Source organism: Cyprinodon tularosa, unplaced genomic scaffold (genome assembly GCF_016077235.1).
Source record: "Cyprinodon tularosa strain WSP-4 unplaced genomic scaffold, ASM1607723v1 ctg331, whole genome shotgun sequence".
NCBI lineage: Eukaryota > Metazoa > Chordata > Actinopteri > Cyprinodontiformes > Cyprinodontidae > Cyprinodon > Cyprinodon tularosa.
In genome coordinates this window covers 955,518-974,713 of record NW_024039043.1, presented here as the reverse complement: position 1 = coordinate 974,713, position 19,196 = coordinate 955,518, and the positions used below count along the sequence as shown (strand labels likewise).

Below are 19,196 nucleotides of genomic sequence, written 5' to 3'. Positions count from 1 at the left end.
TATGAGCAATGCAAACAGCAACTTTTAAACAGAGCGTGCACAAGGAGAAATGGGCTCGTGCATGCTCTCACCCGTCTTTAATAGATGTTCCCTCTTGGGAGCGGGTACAGGGTTGTGCATGTGCATCTTTTTTTAAAGTGGAGAGGGCGGATCTTTTCAAAAACTGAAAGTCCTACGCTATACCTTTAAGGTCCTACAAACCTCAGAGAGACATTAGTAACAATGAGAAAATACAGCATGGTGGTGAGCTTTCCCAGGAGGCTTCCAGGCTATACCTAAATTACTCAAAGAGAGTATTGATGAATCATCTTTAGGGTCACAAAAGCACTGAAGACCTCACCTGACTTCGGCAGCTGACCAGAACGTAAATGTCTGTCTAGCTGAAAAGCATCTTGATAACTTCTAGTTATCATTTGGACTTCCAATATGTGGGCATTTTTGGACAAAATCTTACATTTAAAATTTTTTTTGTTCTAATCCAAAAAGTCTTGAGAGAATGTCCAACAGTCAGTTTGTTAACCTAAACTCAGGCAGACTTTTCAAAATCTGCAGTTAAATCTGATCGATTTGCAGATGTCTACATTAAACACGAGGTTCCTACCGAAATACTTCTCACTGATTCTTGGGAATTTGGATAAAACAGGTTTTAATTTTGAAAATAAAAAGTTAGTTGGATTACAAAATCTGAAGGTATATTGTTATAGACCAAGGTCTTGGCTGTTCAGCAGTGTACAGGTGCAACCTCCTCATTTTGTATTTCTTTCATAAAATAGGCATTTTTCCAGTTATTACTTTGTTTTTGTCAACACCATCAGACACAATAAAAAGCTAATTATTTTTTATTTATTTGGTCTAATAAGTATTTAGAGTTTTTAAATCTTTATCTGGCATTGTTAGCACACATTTATGCTGTTAAATGTTGAATAATAATTTTTGTTAATTTTTTTTAACTGTATCATGTGTAGTCCTTTAAAATATCTAACATCAGATAACGTTTACTTTAAGCCTAAATAGAAAAAGTCATGTTTTTTTATTTAACAAACATATTTTTGTATTAAAAGAGACCATTACTTTAATGAGAGAACAGCACTGAAGAAACATATTGCAAGCATATTAATTTAAAACGAATAAAAAGCCCTCTGACGGTGGTGACTTTAGAACTGACGGTGGTGACAGTGGCCTCATTTCAACATACAATTCCAAACTGTATACAATTCAAGTCAATGGTTTCTTGCTTATTAACTTTATTTAACTATTTGGTCCAAAAAATAACAATCATGAGCACTGTGACAAATATTTTTCAAGGAATATAAGGTACAATTAAGAAATATCATTATCAGTCAGAATCATTCTCTGATGCTTTATTTTCTTGCGTGTGATTGTGTCCTGTTTGTCAGTTGTCATTCGTGCTGCATTATGGTAGAAATTTTGAACCTTCTGAGTAATTGCTTGAATATATGTAGGTTTTTTGTCAGTAGGCCTTCACACTTCTTTTGATATTCCCTGTTTCTTTTCCTTCTTTCCTTCACAGATAGCTGCTTCCTAGCCATAACTTCCTAAAATACATAAAGTCAAAGTTGAGTGTAATGACTATGAAATTGGGGGGAATTACAGTAAATGTTAGATTTGGTTAAATGCTGCCCTGCCATAGCTTACAAGGAATATTGTATACTATGTGCTATGTAGGTAGGTAGTAGGTGCACTATGTACATCCCAAATGATGTAAACCAAATGAACATGGCATAATAGTGAATTGAGAGACAGGGAAGGCACACCCCATCCCCTAGGGTTATACAATATGTAAGAAATCTAGGCGGAATTACATAAATAAAAATATAAAAGAGGTTAATGAAACATTACAGATCAACAATTATTTTCTAGCCTCCATTGAGAACCATTTGTAGTTTTTTGTCACCACCGTCAGACTGTGCGTCACCACCGTCAGATTTTCTGTCTGATGGTGGTGACAAAATCCTACTCTTTCACATGATATGCATGAGTTGTTCACATTAGCCATCTTGTTTCCCCTCTGTTGCTAGCTACTTTAGACCTCTTCTTAAAAAGTAAACATTTATGTCATAATCTAATCTAATATTTTTTATACAAAAGAGACGGTGTTGACATGTTATGGTTGTGACATTAGCAGTGTCCAAAAAATATGAACAAGTTTAAGAGAAAATAGCAAACCTACAGGAGCTTGAGTGACCTTAAGGCATCCAGTAGAGCTGAAGATTTGAAAATGGGGTCCTCAGGCATGTAGTTGACCTTTTAGTTGCCTGATTTTATTGCTTTTTATAAATATCTGACGGTGGTGACAAATATGTGGGACACATTTTGAACAATCACAAAATAATGGTTATTATTGTTCAAAACTCACTGTTTGTAGTTTTAAATACATATTAAAATGTACCCTTTCATTTGGTAAAGATATTATTCAATTCAATTATTACTTTTTGTTTTTTTAATCAAGTTGAAATGATTATCTCCTATCCAAGGACAACTGATTTTATAGGCAATGGGCCAGCATATAATCATTAAATTAACAATAAAATAAAAAAACTTTAAAAGAACCTTGCATTTGTGCAAAGGACCCCCTGATTATAACCTTGATTGTTTTTATTCATGAAAATTTTATTTCTTTCCAACAGAATTAGCACTATTCTTAGTGGGACATGTTTTTGCCAAAGTTTCAAGAATCAGTGTTCTAATATGGCTGAATTAGAACAGTTGTTCATGACAGAGTGAACACAGAAAGTGACAGAAAATACTGATCAACAAGAATTTGAAGTTTTGGCCATAAGGCTAACATAACCAGTTACTTGGTTAATGTGGTAATTATATTTTCAGAGAAGGGCCAGATTAGTATGAAACTATTTTCTTTCAATAAATCTCAATAAACATAATGCTGAGTTACTCTAGGCTCCTTAGAGCTGAAATAACTAGAAAACACTAACTATTCTTGTGTCTCGCTGAAAGAATGTCAAACTGCAGGAATACATGAAGCAATTAGTATGTATTTTTGACTGGTAACAGTTTTGTTTGTACTTGTTATTCATTTTCTCTGTTTTGCATCTATTTAAAGAGCCAGAGTTGAACAGAATCCCTACAGGTTCCATATATTAACCCCTGTCACTGGGCATCCTTCTTATCATCACAGTGCTTCAGAAGGGAAAGTGTATTATGTATTTAATTCAATCAGCAAAAAATGTGTAAGGCAACATTTCCTCTTTTTTTGTCTTTCATGCAGTCAACAAAGGCATCATTTAATCATTGGGTGTAATTCAGTGATATTTTTAGCAGTAATCGTCACTGGGTAGTGCTTTGGGGGTGATGAATCGGGCTTGTGAAGTGGGCAGCAGTGTTCTGGAACTGTGAATGATTTCCGTTTGAAGGACTATCAAGCAATTTTATTTTTCTACTACCGTAGAATGTCCCACACACCAGGAGGTTGAAGCTTGGGACCGGCTGGACTTGCATACGGTACTACTGGGAGCAGGCTCCCAGGTTAAAGTACTCTTAATTAAACACAACCTTGTTGTTGGAACAAATTCTACTCTGAAATCACACCAATTTAATGCTGAAAAATAAGTATGCTTTTTTTTATTGACGGATTCAAGTGTTTTTGGTAATCAAGCTAAAACTGAAAAGAAAAATAAAGTCAGATTCAGCAAAATTGATAAATACAGAACTAGATAAAACTTGAACTACCCATCATATTACATTCAGCAAGATTTGCATGCATTCCTCTGACTTCACCTGCACATCAAATTGTAAAGTATTTGTTAGGGCTTGTAGTTGTTTGGAAGGTGAGTGGTTAATAAAATAGAATAACAGTACACTATATGAATAGAAAGTAAAGCCCATAAAACAAGGATAATCTAGGTACCTAACAGCTGGGCAAGGCAAAATATAAAGAATAAGCAAAAGTGGGATATAACAATAGAAGTAGAAATTTAATTCTCATAAAGTTAATAAAGACTGAAAAAACAGAAATGCTATAATCAGAAGAAAACTCTCTAATTCTTTTCAGGCTTAATCTGCTGATTCTGACGCATTTTAACTAAAACAGAGCACATGAATTAGAGTTAGAACTGAGTAGAACAAGTAATTTAAACCAAAACCAGTATAGATTTTGGATATGTCCTTAACTTTAACATGCTTTTGTTGTCTTAACTTAGAAACATGATATCAGTGCACAAGCTGTTTTTATTTTTTCTATAGGCTGAAAATGATGGGAGATCTATTGGGGATGCATTCGATTGTAAACGTAGAGTAAATATGGAGTGCTGCTTTCAAATGATTAGGTTTATGTATTTTTGTTTTCATATAGGACCTGCTTGTCATCTTTGATTTCATCACAGGCCAGTTAATTAAAAAAGGCCAGCCTATTTAAAAAAAAAGGGCATTTTAACCAATCTCTTGTCTAAGCTTTATGAACAGCTAAACATAATCTTGATCACTTTTACTTTTTAACATGGATTTTAGATCATCCCAAAGATGATGGCTGGTTGATCCAAGCTCAATTCAAGGTATCTTTACAGTCAGGGGGTCCCATAAACACACACACTGACAAAATGACAGGGCCAGTATTATCAAAAATTAATAAAAAAAAATCGTATTTGGAACTGAGTGCACAAACAGATAAGAACTTCAAAGACTTCAGGACTTGAACTGTTTTGATTAATACCAGCCAAAATACATTACAGTAAATACTGTGGGGACTCTTAATCTCGATCAACATATAGAGCATTACAATAGTTCACACAAGAGAGAGTTTAATTATGAAGAATTTGAAGTCTTTAAAAAGGAGGGTAAATCTTCACATAACTAATAACTTTCAACTTTTCTCCGTCTCTACAAGAGCTGATGAGTAATACGCTTGTGTTCTTTACAGCAGAGTAACCAAAAAGATATGAAAAACTGAGGAAATTCACAAAGTTCTAATTTTCCCAGGTGTTGATTTGAGCTCAACTGACAGATTGGCTGCAAATTAAAAAGATATTTTCCCCAATTATACCGCGCAAAGGTAAAACAAAAGATAAATGGCATATGAACCAATATAGTGCCCTGTGGCATCCCAAAACTGAAGAGAAATAGTCCATTGAGAGGTCAGGAAAAAAATCTCCCTTTTAAGATATCTCTTTTAAACAAAGACAAATCTTTAGATTTTAACAGCCATAACAAACAGAAAAGGCCACTAAGGATGCATAGTTACCTCAGGTCACAGCTAATGTAAAGCTATTAAATGCTATTCATAAATTGACATTGACTGCTTTGAAAAGTATTTGATAACTTAAAGATTTATTCTGTTTTTGCTTTTTTGTCACTCTTAAATTTTTCAGTTCATGCAACTTATTTTAATATGAAGCAAAAAAGAGCATGATTAAAGAGAATAAATTTAGGTTTAAAATAAATATTAACAAAAGAAAAAGGTTTATCCCAACAAAAATGACCCTATGTGAAAAATAACTGCCCTTTAGATAACAAGATGTGCCATACTCAGTAGTAACAGCTACCATTAATCCACTGGGATAACTGGGAATCAGTCTTTGACATAACTTGAAATGGTTTTAAGCATACAGGGGACTGCTTCATATCATTATATCAAGGCATCCTAATTAGATTTTAGTTCCAGAATTTGACTTGGATACTTAAAAACCTGGAGCAGGTATTCAGAGGTCGACGTTCTTATTGACTTTGGATCAGTTTCTCTCTGCATACCCATTGTACCTGCGCTTAAGTTGTCAAAATTGCAGCAATACGTTTTTTTTTTTTATTCTTTATTTGTAACTCCATAGTTTACTTTTGTTCTATCAGTCCGCAGAATATTAGGGAACCCAAAGGGGTGTTATGATTTAGTTTGTCCTTTTGTGTCTTGCAATGGGTTTTAACATTGGGACTCACTCATGGATGCTGTTTTCCCCATTATCAGGTACACTGACCTGAACTGTGGCAGTGTGGCCTTAAAAGGGTTCCTGGATGAATAATGAGTAAGGCTTTTTTGTTCTTTTAGTAATTTGGTAGGCCTATTGATTCTGGTCAGGGGCTTCAGACTTTCATTTTCTTACAGTTGTAAATAATGGTTCTGATCATGTTTGGAGGACTCTCAGAACATAAAAAAATGGCTTTAAAACTTTTTCCTCTCATGGATGTCAGTTACTTTTCCCCCCACATCTATTCCTGAATTTCTTTAGCTCAGTTTCTAATGTGTCTCTTTTTAAAATGTTTAGGGTGACTTCCTGATTGTACAGGTAATCAGGCCTGAAAGTCTAGCCTTAATTGTGATCAGTTAATTTTTCACAGGTCAGGACTAGGGTCAAATAATTAAGTTTTTGTCTTGAGAGTCATATTTTTGTATTAAATTCTATGCCATAAATAAAACACCTTTTATTTTATTTTACTGCAGGCTATGCCACTAGTTTTTGAAAAGGAAATCACAAATTAAACTTTAGTAGATCTAAGTTTGCTGTTGTAATGTTATATTTTTCTTTCTTGTAAGACATCTTCTGGTTCATTCTGTTTTGTAGCACATTCTTGAAATCATGTTAAATATTTTTCAATCTTTCCTCCATTTGTTTTAACTCTCTTTATCTCAAGTGACATTTATCTGTTGTATTAACAAAAACAACGGACTAAATAAATCACGACAAAAGGTGATGGAAGGGGAACATTAATTTTGTTCTTGTGTGATTTGTGATACATGTTGAGAGAGACAGACATTTTTATTTTTTTTTGTCCCTTTTCTGTCTCTTATCACGAGTCCCAGCAGGGTGGTCTAAATTTAACACCTGTATCAGCTGGAATGCCCTCTGGCCTGTTCCCCAGCTTTCATCTATACAGTACTGAGAACTCTGCTTCCTGATCATGGACAGACTTTATAAAAATAGAAGAAAGAGGATGATCTTGTCTTAGCTTGATTTACAGTATTTAAGACTCTAAATACATAACAAGTCTTCTCAATAGTCTTTGCAGAGTGTCTATTGTAGAGAAAGATTGAATTGGCTGCTGTCCCATTGATGGATAACATGGAGATTATTGTCTTCATATGTTTAATATGCCTAAAATATAAAAATATAATTAGACTTTTACTTATTTTCCATTGTTTATCTGGCAGTAAGTGTTAAGTAAAGACTAAGTATTAAATGACTTGTTTCAGCTGACTTGGGCAACCTTTTTTATTAGACCTTCACAGCGTGGTGTAATTCTCATCTGAGGAAGGCTGGGACCCAAATTGAAAACATTGAGGAGGACTTCAGAAATGGATTAAAACTCATGCTGCTCCTGGAAGTCATCTCAGGTTTGAGCACCTCATGAAAGATTCTTTTCCTCAGAGTGTGATTTTCCGATACCAGTATTTTTCTTTCATCATGTTCTGCCCGTAGGAGAGAGGTTACCTAAGCCAGATAGAGGGAAAATGCGATTTCACAAGATTGCTAATGTCAACAAAGCATTGGACTTCATCACAAGTAAAGGAGTTAAACTGGTCTCCATTGGAGCTGAAGGTACCTTCATACTTATTTCTGTGCTTTACTTCATTGTGATGCAGGTTACAGCATGCAGTTTACCATATGGAGCTACTGTGTGATTAAATGGGAAGAAATTATGTGCCTAGTGTGAAAGACTCAGTCTTGATTATATGCTGTGAGTGTGATGATGGATCATGTTTAAAATTTTTTCAGATTTATTGATTCCTTGTAAATGTTGAGCTGAAAGCTCAATGTATATACCAAACCTAGGATTGCCTCTAAGTGGTCAATAAAACTTTTAACTGAAATAGTAAGAAAACAAGTTCAATTTAAGGAAATTTGTTTCGTTTTTCAATTGTAGAGATTGTGGATGGGAATGTAAAGATGACTCTTGGAATGATCTGGACCATCATTCTCCGCTTTGCCATTCAGGACATATCTGTGGAAGGTAGGATCATCAGTCAAAAAAGGGCAAATTTAACATTTGAGGCCATACGGATCCGACAGGTTTAAAGGTCAATGCAAAGACACCGAATTTGTTCAACAATGTTCTTCTAAGGTTTTTTAATTGTAGCCAGTCCCTGGTTTACAGCTAAGAAGTACTGAGATCTAGAGAGAACATGAAAATAACTGTTTATTATCATGTTATCAGTGTAGAATTTATTTGAAAATAAGATTTCTTGTCAGTATCTTGTCTCAGTATTTTTGACAGACTGGACCATTTTGAGGATTTTCTTTTTCCATAAATAATTATTTTATATTTATTTTCCTTTATTAACAATATTAGTAATACTGTTATTTAAAAAAAAAGAAAAAAAAATCTTTGGTACTTGAGCAGGTTCTCCTGGTACCATATTAGAATGGGTTTGATCATATGAAAATTACGTTTTGACCAAAGCACAAAACAGTGTAAAAGGCTAAATACTTTTACAGTGTAAGTTGGTTTGTTTGAACATCAATAGTGGGAACTTAGTGTTCCTTGTTTATTTTGAAAAAAGGTAAATTTTTTATCTCATTAATTTCTTACTTACCGTCCTTAGGTAGTGTTGATCAAATAAAAAATACACAAAGAGGTGATTAAATAACACTTATCAGAAAATGATGTACAACTCTAATGGATGCCAGGCCATTGTAATTGTGGTTTCTGACACGTTATCTTGCGAATCAGAAGCCTTTAGTCTGGGAAGCACAGGCCTTGTCATATTAGAGAAGACATTAAAACAACACTTCAAATATACCTAACTTAAACAAACCAAAAAAAAAGTACATTAAATTTGAGCTGTTAAAATTTCAGAACTATTATCTACTCGGACGTGATTTTGCAATGTTAGCAACAGTGAAAATAGCAGCACCTCTGTAGTTTAGAGGTCCTTTTACCTTGTTATACTGATAAAAATAATCTAGCTGTAATGTGAGTAATGAAAAAATTTCTTTAATTTTGAAATTATTTTGTATCATTAGAAACCTCTGCAAAGGAAGGCCTGCTCTTGTGGTGTCAGAGAAAGACTGCCCCCTACAGGAATGTAAATGTTCAAAACTTCCATGTCAGGTGAGTTTTAAAGATTGAAATCCTGAGTTTTGTTAATGTTTTGGTTAAAGTGTTATTTTATCTTATGTATTAAATACATTAAAATATCTGTTTAACAGTTTAAATAAAATATGAGCACTAGAAATTTATTTTGAAATTGACTTTGTAATGAACTTTAAAACTAAGGCATAGCATTAATAAAAAGCAGCCAAGCCGAGCTGCTGCATCATTAGAGGCTTACATCTGAACTGACTTGTTGGTTTTCTCTGCCTGTTGGCTTCTGAAGCTGGAAGGATGGCCTGGCTTTCTGCGCCCTGATTCATAGACACAGACCAGATCTCCTCGACTTCTCTAAGCTCAACAAGGTTCAGTGTGTTTTCCCTTGTAGTCAGGGTGTTTTGGCTGAATTCCAACTAACACACAGAGTTCCATTAAATTAACCTGTTTTACATTGTGTGAGCTGATAAAAGAAATGCAATGATGGAGGCTCAGGATTTGAGGTGTGTATCATATCTTGAATCCATTCCCTTTGCCCCTGAGCATAGAGACGCACCTTCCTGCTTAGTGGACTGTTATTACTTTGCTGTTAAAAGTTTAGTTTTACAAATAATAACAAGCAGCCTACAACCTATAATAACTTGAGGTACTACAATTCAAATAATTAATATATCATGCATGCTGTTTGGCTAATAGTTTTGATGAACCCTTGTTTAATGGATGCCTCACCTTCACACAGAACGTGTTCATCCTTCATCTCACCTCAGGCCTCATTATCCTTCCTTCCCGAGTAGCATGAAGTCAAACCGTGCTGTAAATCTGTTTACCCGACCAGTTGTTGCCTTCTTGTTAGGAGCTTTTATGGCTATCAGCCTAAGAGATGTACATTTACGAGAAAGAGTCTCGTTAAGTCTGTGAAGAATTAATGTATACTCTTTGGAGAGGATTGTATTTTTACTGAACTAAGTTTTGTTTGTGTTATAATAGATGGAAGTATTCAACTTTAAGACTGATGTTAAAAGGACTACATAGCACGTACATACTTCAACTTTTTCTATCTATAATGTTCAAATGAAAACTTTCAATGTATTTCATTAGAGTTTTATTTGCACAAATATTCTCATTATCAGTTCGTATGAAATCGTACGAAAAGTTATGCACACTATTTCGTACGTTTTGGACGTTTTTTCTCAAAAAACCACATCAGTGCGCATGCGCTGGCAGACAGAAAAAAAAAGCAGATCCGCGGACGGACGTAAAACTGGGAAAAACAGTGCAATAATCACTTATTCATGTCTCTATGTTGCTTGCTGTTTTATGTCTTAGGGTTAGGGTCAGGGTTAGGGCTAATTGTAATTTATATTCTATGTTCTTGAATTGTGCGTAAGATGCACATGCGCACACGACGAAAAAAACGTCCAAAACATACGAAATTACGGTGCATAACTTTTCGTACGATTTCATGCGAACTCATAATGAGAATAGGTTGATTTGCAAAACAAAGTAGTGGATGACTGCGAGGTGGAAGCAGAATTATATTGTAATTTTCTTACAAAAAAATTGAAAAGTGGGCCTTGTATCATGTACTTTCGTTTTCCTGACTTCACTAAGTAAAATCCAGTTAGCATTAGATTCTACAATGTATGTGCAAATTCATCGCATTATAAAGGAAGCTGTCTTGTAGAGAATAAGAGTGGATAAACAGCATTTAGCTTTTCTTTAGTAGGGATAGATAGGCTGTCTGAGTGGATAGAAAGGTAGACAAATGGGATTCCCGAAGGGAACCTGTTAGAGGCAGCAACAGAGTTGAGACTGAGTCATTGGCTAAGCTTTCAACATGATAATGACCCTAAAAATACAGCCAAAGCCACAGTGAAAATAGTTTAGATCAAAGCAGATTCTTGTGTTAAAATGGGTCTTATCAATGTCTAGACCTAAATCCAAACAAGACTCTGTGGCAAGACCTAGAAAATAATTTTTACAGACCCTCCTAATCCATTATTCAACTATTTAGCAGAGACAAAATGTAGCTAACTTCCCTCTCTAAATGTGCAAAGCTAGTAAAAAAACAAAGTAGTTTTTTTTTCCTTTAACAATAATGCAGATTTGCGTTGGTTTGTCACCTAAAGTCCCAATAAAATGCACTGAATTTGTAGCTGTGAAGAGGTAATGTGAAAAGGGTATAAATATATATGCAAAGGTTATCAGGAGCTACATTCACTGAAATAGAGTAACTTCTCATTCTCTAAAGGAGCACATAATTACTCTTCTATTCTTTTAATTTCATTAAGTTTTTTTTCTCGCATTTTTGAAAATATGAAATGTGAAACAACTTTTATGAGTAAAAAAGTCAAATTCACTGCTGTTCAAGCACCAATGATTAAATTTCCCAGTGCCTAAAACAAACAGGATCTTATGCTCAGGAAAGTCTGCATACACAACTTCAAATAGCAACATTCACTTTACCCAGGCGAAGAGCGTCCTCAAATGTAAAACAGGGGAACCCCAAAGCTAGAAACCAAGAGTGGCAATTTCATTTGTTCTGGAAACAGAGGCACACGGTTTTCAGCACTCAGCTCAGTGTCGTGACATGGAGTCAATGCTAAGCATTCCCAGAAACATGAGCCATGGCGCTTGCAAAGATCAAACCGAGATTTACCTTTGGTATTGCACATGTCGTCATGCAATCTTGCCCTGTGCCAGTCCTTAAAAAGGTCACGAACGTGTTTGCTGAATAAACCATTTTGACAATAATTAGTCGAATCTTACGTAATTATAAAAGACAAAGAGAATACCCTTAATTGGGTTGTTCAGTTTCTGCTGTTTAAATGTACTCTGTCACATTTATGCCTGTCAGTAGTGCTCATGCTGCCAGGAGACAGTTACTTTGTGAGCCATGCAGCTGTTGAGTCTGGCTCTGTGGGAACATGTTCATTAAGCTTCATTCAGCTTACTGATACAGCCCTGGTCAGACACTGACACACACAAGAAGCTCAGGGTATATCCTTTTGTCTGTTCATCTGCCTGTCCATCCCTCCATGCCACCAGTCTACCACTTTCCCTTCCAGCCGTCTTTCCGTTTTGCACTTGAATCGGTGAGCAGCTGGCTTTGTCATGTAATGTACCTCAGACCATCTGTTACCTTTAAAAAAAACAGTGACAATAGCAACAGGATGATGGCATGATCTCTTTACCCCACTCCACTCTCCCCTTTGGCCCACTTACCAGCAAAGACTTTCATGTTATGGACCAGCTTAGTTATTAACTGTATAATACAGCCGAACATTGTTTAGCGGCCCTATTTGAGAAACTTCTAAATCCCTCTCTTCTACAGCATAACGCATCAAAGTTGTTATCTCATCAAAAGCTTTTAGGGCTCCAAAAAAAGAAATTTAAAAACAATCCACTGGACTCGTTTTCCAAGTTTGAAGACGTTTTGCTTCCCATCCAGGAAGCTTTTTCAATTCAAAATGTCAGGAATAGGGTTGAGTTGTAGGGCTCCTAAAAGCTGCTCACATTGCTCACTCTATCTCCTTAATTCTTACACATGTGTGTAACAATGTAGAATTTTGTTTGCTATTTTTAGGATGATCCTCTGGGGAACCTGAACCTGGCTTTTGACATAGCCGAAAAACACCTGGACATTCCTAAAATGCTGGACGCAGAAGGTAATGTTCTCTGGAAGTGCCAACAATAAAATCCTATAACCTCTTTTTACTTAAGATCGGCTGGTCAGGGGTTTTTTTGCCAATTTTTTTTGCAGCAGTTGCTCACAGGCAAATTCCTCTCCACAAGTATGTTCACGTCTGATCACTATAGCTACACAGGGTCAGGCTTAGTTTGTACATACATGTTGGAATTCCAGTCACCTGTTTTACTTTGCTGATTTTAGTGCATTCTGATTTCTCTCAAGGAATTACGATTGACAGATTTTACATTTTTTACAATCTTTCCGCTGCAGGCAGCTATTAACTATTTTAATTTGATTCAAAAACAGTGTCAAACAGTGTGAGATAGCAGCCGTTCAGGGTTTTGCCATTTTAAACAGAGACATTACATTAGAAAAAAAATAGCAAGGTGGTGACTTATTTAAACACCCTAATGTTTGCTTCATCAGAAACAAAAAAAAACTTCTAGTACAAACACAAGGGAATAATGGTACAGTACACTAGAGGGTGAAACAATGTCTCAGTTGTTTGCACACTAGCAGAGTCAAGCTAGTGTGTCCTCTAACTTTATATTATTACACAAGTTCTCGAGTCATTTAATACCTCCAATAGCTCTTTGTGGTAACAGGTTAATGACCTCCTCCTGTGATAGATCAGCAGAACAACATTGGCTGGTTGACTAAACCTCTCTTTCTTATTGGGACACATTTCATTGTACACAAATGCTGAATAAAGGCATAGGAGGCAAATCCTAAAGGGCTTTGTGATGAAGGTTTACAAATTAAATAGCATCACTGTTTTTATGAATAGTTGTCCTGGGTGAAAAGGCTAACCACTATTAGAAATGAAGGCTTGTGACAGTATACGGTATGTCTTTTCCTCCTGCACTTTTTAAACACCTTTGTTACGGAACTTGTATAGGCTTGACTTTATATTAAGTGATGCATAGTTCATTAGAGTTTGAGAAATGATTTATTTAAAAAAAAATCAATACTGCACTAAATTTCTTTTTTTCTCATTTGCAAAAAGAAAACAACATTTTTTTTAAAAACTCAAAATTTTAAAGTAGCGGTTCCTTCCTTCCTTCCTTTCTTCCTTCCTTCCTTCCTTGTCCGCACTATACTAACATATATAGTTACTGCGTATTTATGTGAGTGTCTTATTTGTGTTGTCTTTGTTGTGTTTTCCAGTTGCTTATCTTTTTCTATGCCACTATTATGCCTCAGATATCATCAATACCCCCAAGCCTGATGAGAGGGCCATCATGACCTACGTGTCATGCTTTTACCACGCATTTGCTGGAGCTGAACAGGTAACAGAGGACAAACTGTCCTGTTACCACACTGTCCTTTAACATTATCCTTACAAAGACATTCCGAGAACACAGATGGGTGCACAAAAAAGCTGACAGGGCTTCCCGATCAGCTATAAAGCTGTGTGAGAAATGCTTATGTAATGTTTTTATAATCATAGATCAATGGGGGAGATGTCCTACTGCTTTAATTTGCAGGTTTTAATAAATTATGGTTATGGTTTGCCCACCCAGGCAGAGACAGCAGCCAACAGGATCTGCAAGGTCCTTGGTGTTAACCAAGAGAATGAGAAACTGATGGAGGAATATGAGAGACTGGCAAGTGAGGTAAAGTTTTAAAAGGATAATATGATCTTGTTTTGTACCGAGAACGTTAATGTTTCCATAAAAGTAATCTGAAATAAAAGAATGTGGTTTAAGATAAGAAATAATAAACTTTTTTCCTACCTCTATGTTTATTGCTTTTTTGTTATTGTCTCTCATAGCTGCTGGAGTGGATCCGCCGCACCACTCCCTGGCTGGAGAACCGGACCCCTGAAAAAACCATGGCAGAGATGCAGCGGAAACTAGAGGACTTTAGGGACTACAGGCGACAACACAAACCTCCCAAAGTTCAGGAGAAGTGTCAGCTGGAGATCAACTTCAACACCCTGCAGACCAAGCTGCGCATCAGCAATCGTCCTGCTTTTATGCCTTCTGAAGGGAAGATGGTTTCTGTAAGTCACACACTCCTTCCCTGCAACATGAAGCTAATACACTCTACCAAACAAGTGTAATTTAAACAATTTTATTTTAAATAAAAAGAAGAACAAAAAATCTTCTAAACCTTGATGTGTTTTCAGGATATAGCCAGTGCCTGGCAGGGCCTGGAGCAGGCAGAGAAAGGCTTTGAGGAGTGGCTTCTGACTGAAATACGACGACTTGAGAGACTAGATCATCTCGCTGAAAAATTTCGCCAAAAAGCCACCAACCATGAGAATTGGGCTTGTGGTTAGTTCTACTTCTACTTAGTTTTTAAACTGGGTTTAAGTTTGATTTTAAGCTTCAATTTGACATGTCCATGCACCTCCTCGGGGAAAAAATACTATCAAATATAAACTCAATTCCTGAGGGATCCTCAGTTAGTTCCTTTGCTTTTAAATAAAATAAACTACAAATATCGAACGCAAACTTATAGCAACGGGAAATTATTGCTCTAAAAACATGCCTTATATGTGATTAAATGATAAATAGTATTTATATTTTTAAGACGGCAAAGTTTCCCAAGTAATTACCTGTCTAATTGTGGAAATCAGTCTGCAGTTAAAAGGGGAGCTTGAAGATCTGCCTGACAAATGAGTACTTAAGAAAGAGTGGCACTTTAAATGGTAACAAAGTTTAAAACTCTATAAAGGTTAGTACGTTGGTTCTGTACAGCTAGCTGTGTCCAACACCTGGTGCAGAGGCAAGCCAAATTTCAAGTCAAAACTTTTAGGTGGAAGGAAACAGTGTGTCAGAAGTCAAAGCAAAATGCACAAAAAGATAAAAAATGCAGAACAGAATGAGTGTAGTTGCAATCACAACGAACTTATTTAACACCTAAAAAGAGTGGTAAGGAATATTGCTTTTGCATCTGTGAATTTTGCATCGGTCTTAAAAACAACCAGAAAAAAGAAAAGATTGGGAATAACAAGCAATGGTTAGAAGTAATACTTAAGGGCTTAGAGGGTTTATGAGTCTTTGATTTTTTTCTGCCAATCATCATTTAAGGGTCTACAGGTTTAAAGGTAGACTTTGCAGACTTAGATCATGCTGCTCTGTTTTTCTTTTGGAGATGCATTATTATATATTTTTCATCAAAAGTGAGGTATTCCATATTTTTTCCTGTTATATTATCCAAAAGAAGACATAAATGATAAAAGACTAACTCATTTTATGATATGTCGTGTGGATGTCCGGTTTTAAAATATTTTTTTGGGATATTTGTAGTTTTATTGTTAAACAGTTGACTGAACATTCTCCAAGAATATTTTCCAGGCTTTGTAGCTCTAAAAGTTTATCCCTTCAACCTACTATATACAAGATCTTTGTATCTCTTCCACGGTCATAATGATCTAAATTCGACCATGTTTCTTTATTTACTTATTGTTGCTCCTAATGAGATTTTGTTAAAGATATAAGACTGCACGTCAGTTGTGACATATCATGTTCTCCATCTAAATTTTTTAACATTTGCCCATGTTAATATCAAACACATTGATTTGCTGGCTTCTTTAGGTAAAGAGCTGATCCTCACCCAGAAGGACTATGAGACTGCCACCTTGACAGAAGTCAGAGCGTTGCTTCGCAAACATGAGGCCTTTGAGAGTGATCTGGCAGCCCACCAAGACCGAGTGGAGCAGATTGCTGCCATTGCACAGGAACTGAAGTATGAAATCCCCACAGCACATGTTTGCACTGACAAAAGCAAAAAAAAAAAAATAATAATAACAAAAAACAATAGCATTTAATACACAAAATTCTAATTATGCATACAAATGAGGCAGTAATTGCACAGTGTCATCCTACATACCCATTCATAATATTTATGGGTTATTGGCTATAAAACCTATGGTATTTTCAAATTTTATTCACCGCAACATGAAAAAAGATTTTATAGGGTATACAATTATAGGTTTTTCTTATCAGAAGCATTAACCAGTCAGGCAACAAAAAAACACTAAGAAAAACCATGAAAAAAATAGTGATAATAATAAAACAACTACCGTAGTCTTTTTGTTATGACCTAGAACTGAGGAAATTAAGTCAGAAATAAAGAACCAAAAGAGACAAATATAAAGAAAACTTTATTGAAATAATTAAAATAATAACTTTAAATGCTTTATTACCCAGTATATATATATTTTTTTTGATGTATGAGGAATTAGTTTTTATTTTGATTAAGGTGCTACACACAGAAAAAACAATATGCAGTTGACATAAATCAATTTTTATTAGAAAATAGCTGAATGGTGCAACAGCCAGCGCCATTCAACTATAGATATTAAAAATAAACAACAAATATACAGTAAATTTTTTTTTTAATTGTAGAATTTAAAACAGTGGCAAAAAAACTGAAAAGGATACATTATACTAATTACTAAGATCAAATTAAAATGCAATAAATTAAACTGTAGATAACTCTAACATATGGATACAATGAAATTAGTCACAATAAAGCTAAGCTTAACACAGTTTAAAGGTAGGCCTATAGTGGAGCATTTTGGCAAATTTTTGAAAAGACGCTCTGATTAAAAGTTGCTTATTGCATCACTCATACAAGCTTACTTTCCAAAAGAAGGTAAGTAAAATGGGGACGAGCAAGTAGGATGGCCTTACGTAAACCTATCACCAGAATTACTGACAATTAGGAGGACTACTAATTTATTTTCAGTAAAATTAGGTCTATTAACATAATGTTTGTATTTTAATCAACAGTCCAAACGAATTCAAAATATATCACTACGATAGATTATATATATCACTGCTTTTGTCAAAACCTCATCAAGGCTTAATTAAGCCAGGATATGGTGAAGATCCCAGTTTAATCCACTATCTTAGTTTTGTTAAAAATCTCTGGTCGCTCTGTGGGGCTTGCAAAGTAAATGCATTTCAAAACCACAAAAAAACAACTCCACAGATAAACCGGTGCAGACTTTAAAAACAGTTTGATGTATGCTTGCTTTTTGCTTCTTGCCAGCATGCTATAAGAACTATGAAACAATGATTTCTTCATAAGCTCTTAAACCCTGAAGTAGTGATGGGTGCAGCAACACAGACGCATCATTGCATGCGTCAAGCTCATAGAGAACAATCATGTGTCGGTGCCTTTATTGTGTCAAGAATGTCATGTGAAGATACAGGAGCTGTTTTACACTGACTAAAGCACTAAACTGTTTATAAGTGTATCTATCAATGGGATATATTTGCAAAATCTGTGGAAAATCATTATTAAATTTATTAGGAAATATGGAGCAGCCTCAAGGCAGAAGAAATTTTTCAGCCATGTGGGACCGTTTTGATCTCATATTGTTTTAATTTTTCTTTTGTATTTCTGTTGCTCTCAAGTTATCACTTGAGTCATCTGAATTTAAATTAAATTCAAATTGACTATTAACTTAATGTATTTATTGGTTTAATAGAAAGAAAAAAATCCTCCTTCACAAACATCCTCATTCAGGTGTTTACCTACATTTTCATGTTATGATATATGTTCCGATTATTTATTGACTGCATCCAAAAATATCAGAGATATTTTCAAAAGAAGATATGAAATAATACAATCAAAAATGGAATGACTTCAATTATATTATTGTACTAAGTCATTGAATCAGTGTCAGTTTATTTTGTCAGATAGGATGCATGTAGGGATTTTAAAGGTCCAGCACACAGTATCAACTCAATATAAATTCCCTTTGGCAATGTGCTGAAACGCTTCACAACGTCTCATAAACCCATCATTACCCTGAAGTAAACAATTCTTACTGAAGATGTTAGAGTATAGTTTGTCATTGAATCTAGTCGAGCAAGCACCTTTCTCACAGCCCTTTGAGGATTTCAATCAGCAGCGAATGACAGACACCTGAGTGTTGTTGAGCTCTCAGTCTGAGGTTGGCTACTGAGTGTCTGTGCTGATTATTTAAGTGGTGTCCAGACAAAGGAAGGGAAAAGGTTCAACAGACAAGATAAATGGCCTCCTGGAAATTTCCAAGGTTTGTGGACAGTTTTGTAACCTGAATAATTTTTTTATTCTTTTTTAAAAAGCTGTGTTATTCTGAATCATTTTAAGGTTTTGACTGTGTATTTTACCTGTTCTAGCCAGTTGTTCCTGGTTGTTTTATTTAGCTGGAGTGTTGGGGCTCTCCCTACTCAATCTGGTGAGTTTCATTTAACTTCTAAATGTAGTATTTTTCTTTCTCAATCTTTTAACATGTCTTCTCTAAACAGGATGGAATGCAGAGGTGAACCCTGGATCCCAAAATACTAAGGCTGAAGGCTTGACTCAAACTGTCCAGGGTCCAGCTAAATCTTCTGTATCTTGGATAGTTGCTAGACCAAAAAGCAAAAACCCAGTTGTGCAACATTCTATTAAAGCACGCCCTTCACTCACACAGGCTAACTCTCCCCTGAACCCAGAAGGGCCTTCTGTTCTATGGGCAGCTAAAACTTCAGAAGGGCTTCCTGAAAATTCTAGGACGTCATGGGAA

General features: G+C 35.4%; 1 protein-coding gene across 1 annotated transcript in view; it reads left to right on the top strand.

Annotated features, from left to right (window-relative positions):
- actn2b (actinin, alpha 2b) overlaps window positions 1–19,196 on the top strand; it is a 35,688-nt gene that overhangs the window by 2,602 nt on the left and 13,890 nt on the right. Inside the window, exons 2-12 of the mRNA XM_038293884.1 lie at window positions 7,183–7,297; window positions 7,383–7,502; window positions 7,828–7,914; window positions 8,928–9,015; window positions 9,281–9,359; window positions 12,578–12,659; window positions 13,886–13,971; window positions 14,206–14,298; window positions 14,457–14,687; window positions 14,814–14,961; window positions 16,228–16,378. Coding sequence (XP_038149812.1) covers window positions 7,183–7,297; window positions 7,383–7,502; window positions 7,828–7,914; window positions 8,928–9,015; window positions 9,281–9,359; window positions 12,578–12,659; window positions 13,886–13,971; window positions 14,206–14,298; window positions 14,457–14,687; window positions 14,814–14,961; window positions 16,228–16,378 — 1,280 coding nt within the window. The remainder of the gene's footprint in view (window positions 1–7,182; window positions 7,298–7,382; window positions 7,503–7,827; window positions 7,915–8,927; window positions 9,016–9,280; window positions 9,360–12,577; window positions 12,660–13,885; window positions 13,972–14,205; window positions 14,299–14,456; window positions 14,688–14,813; window positions 14,962–16,227; window positions 16,379–19,196) is intronic.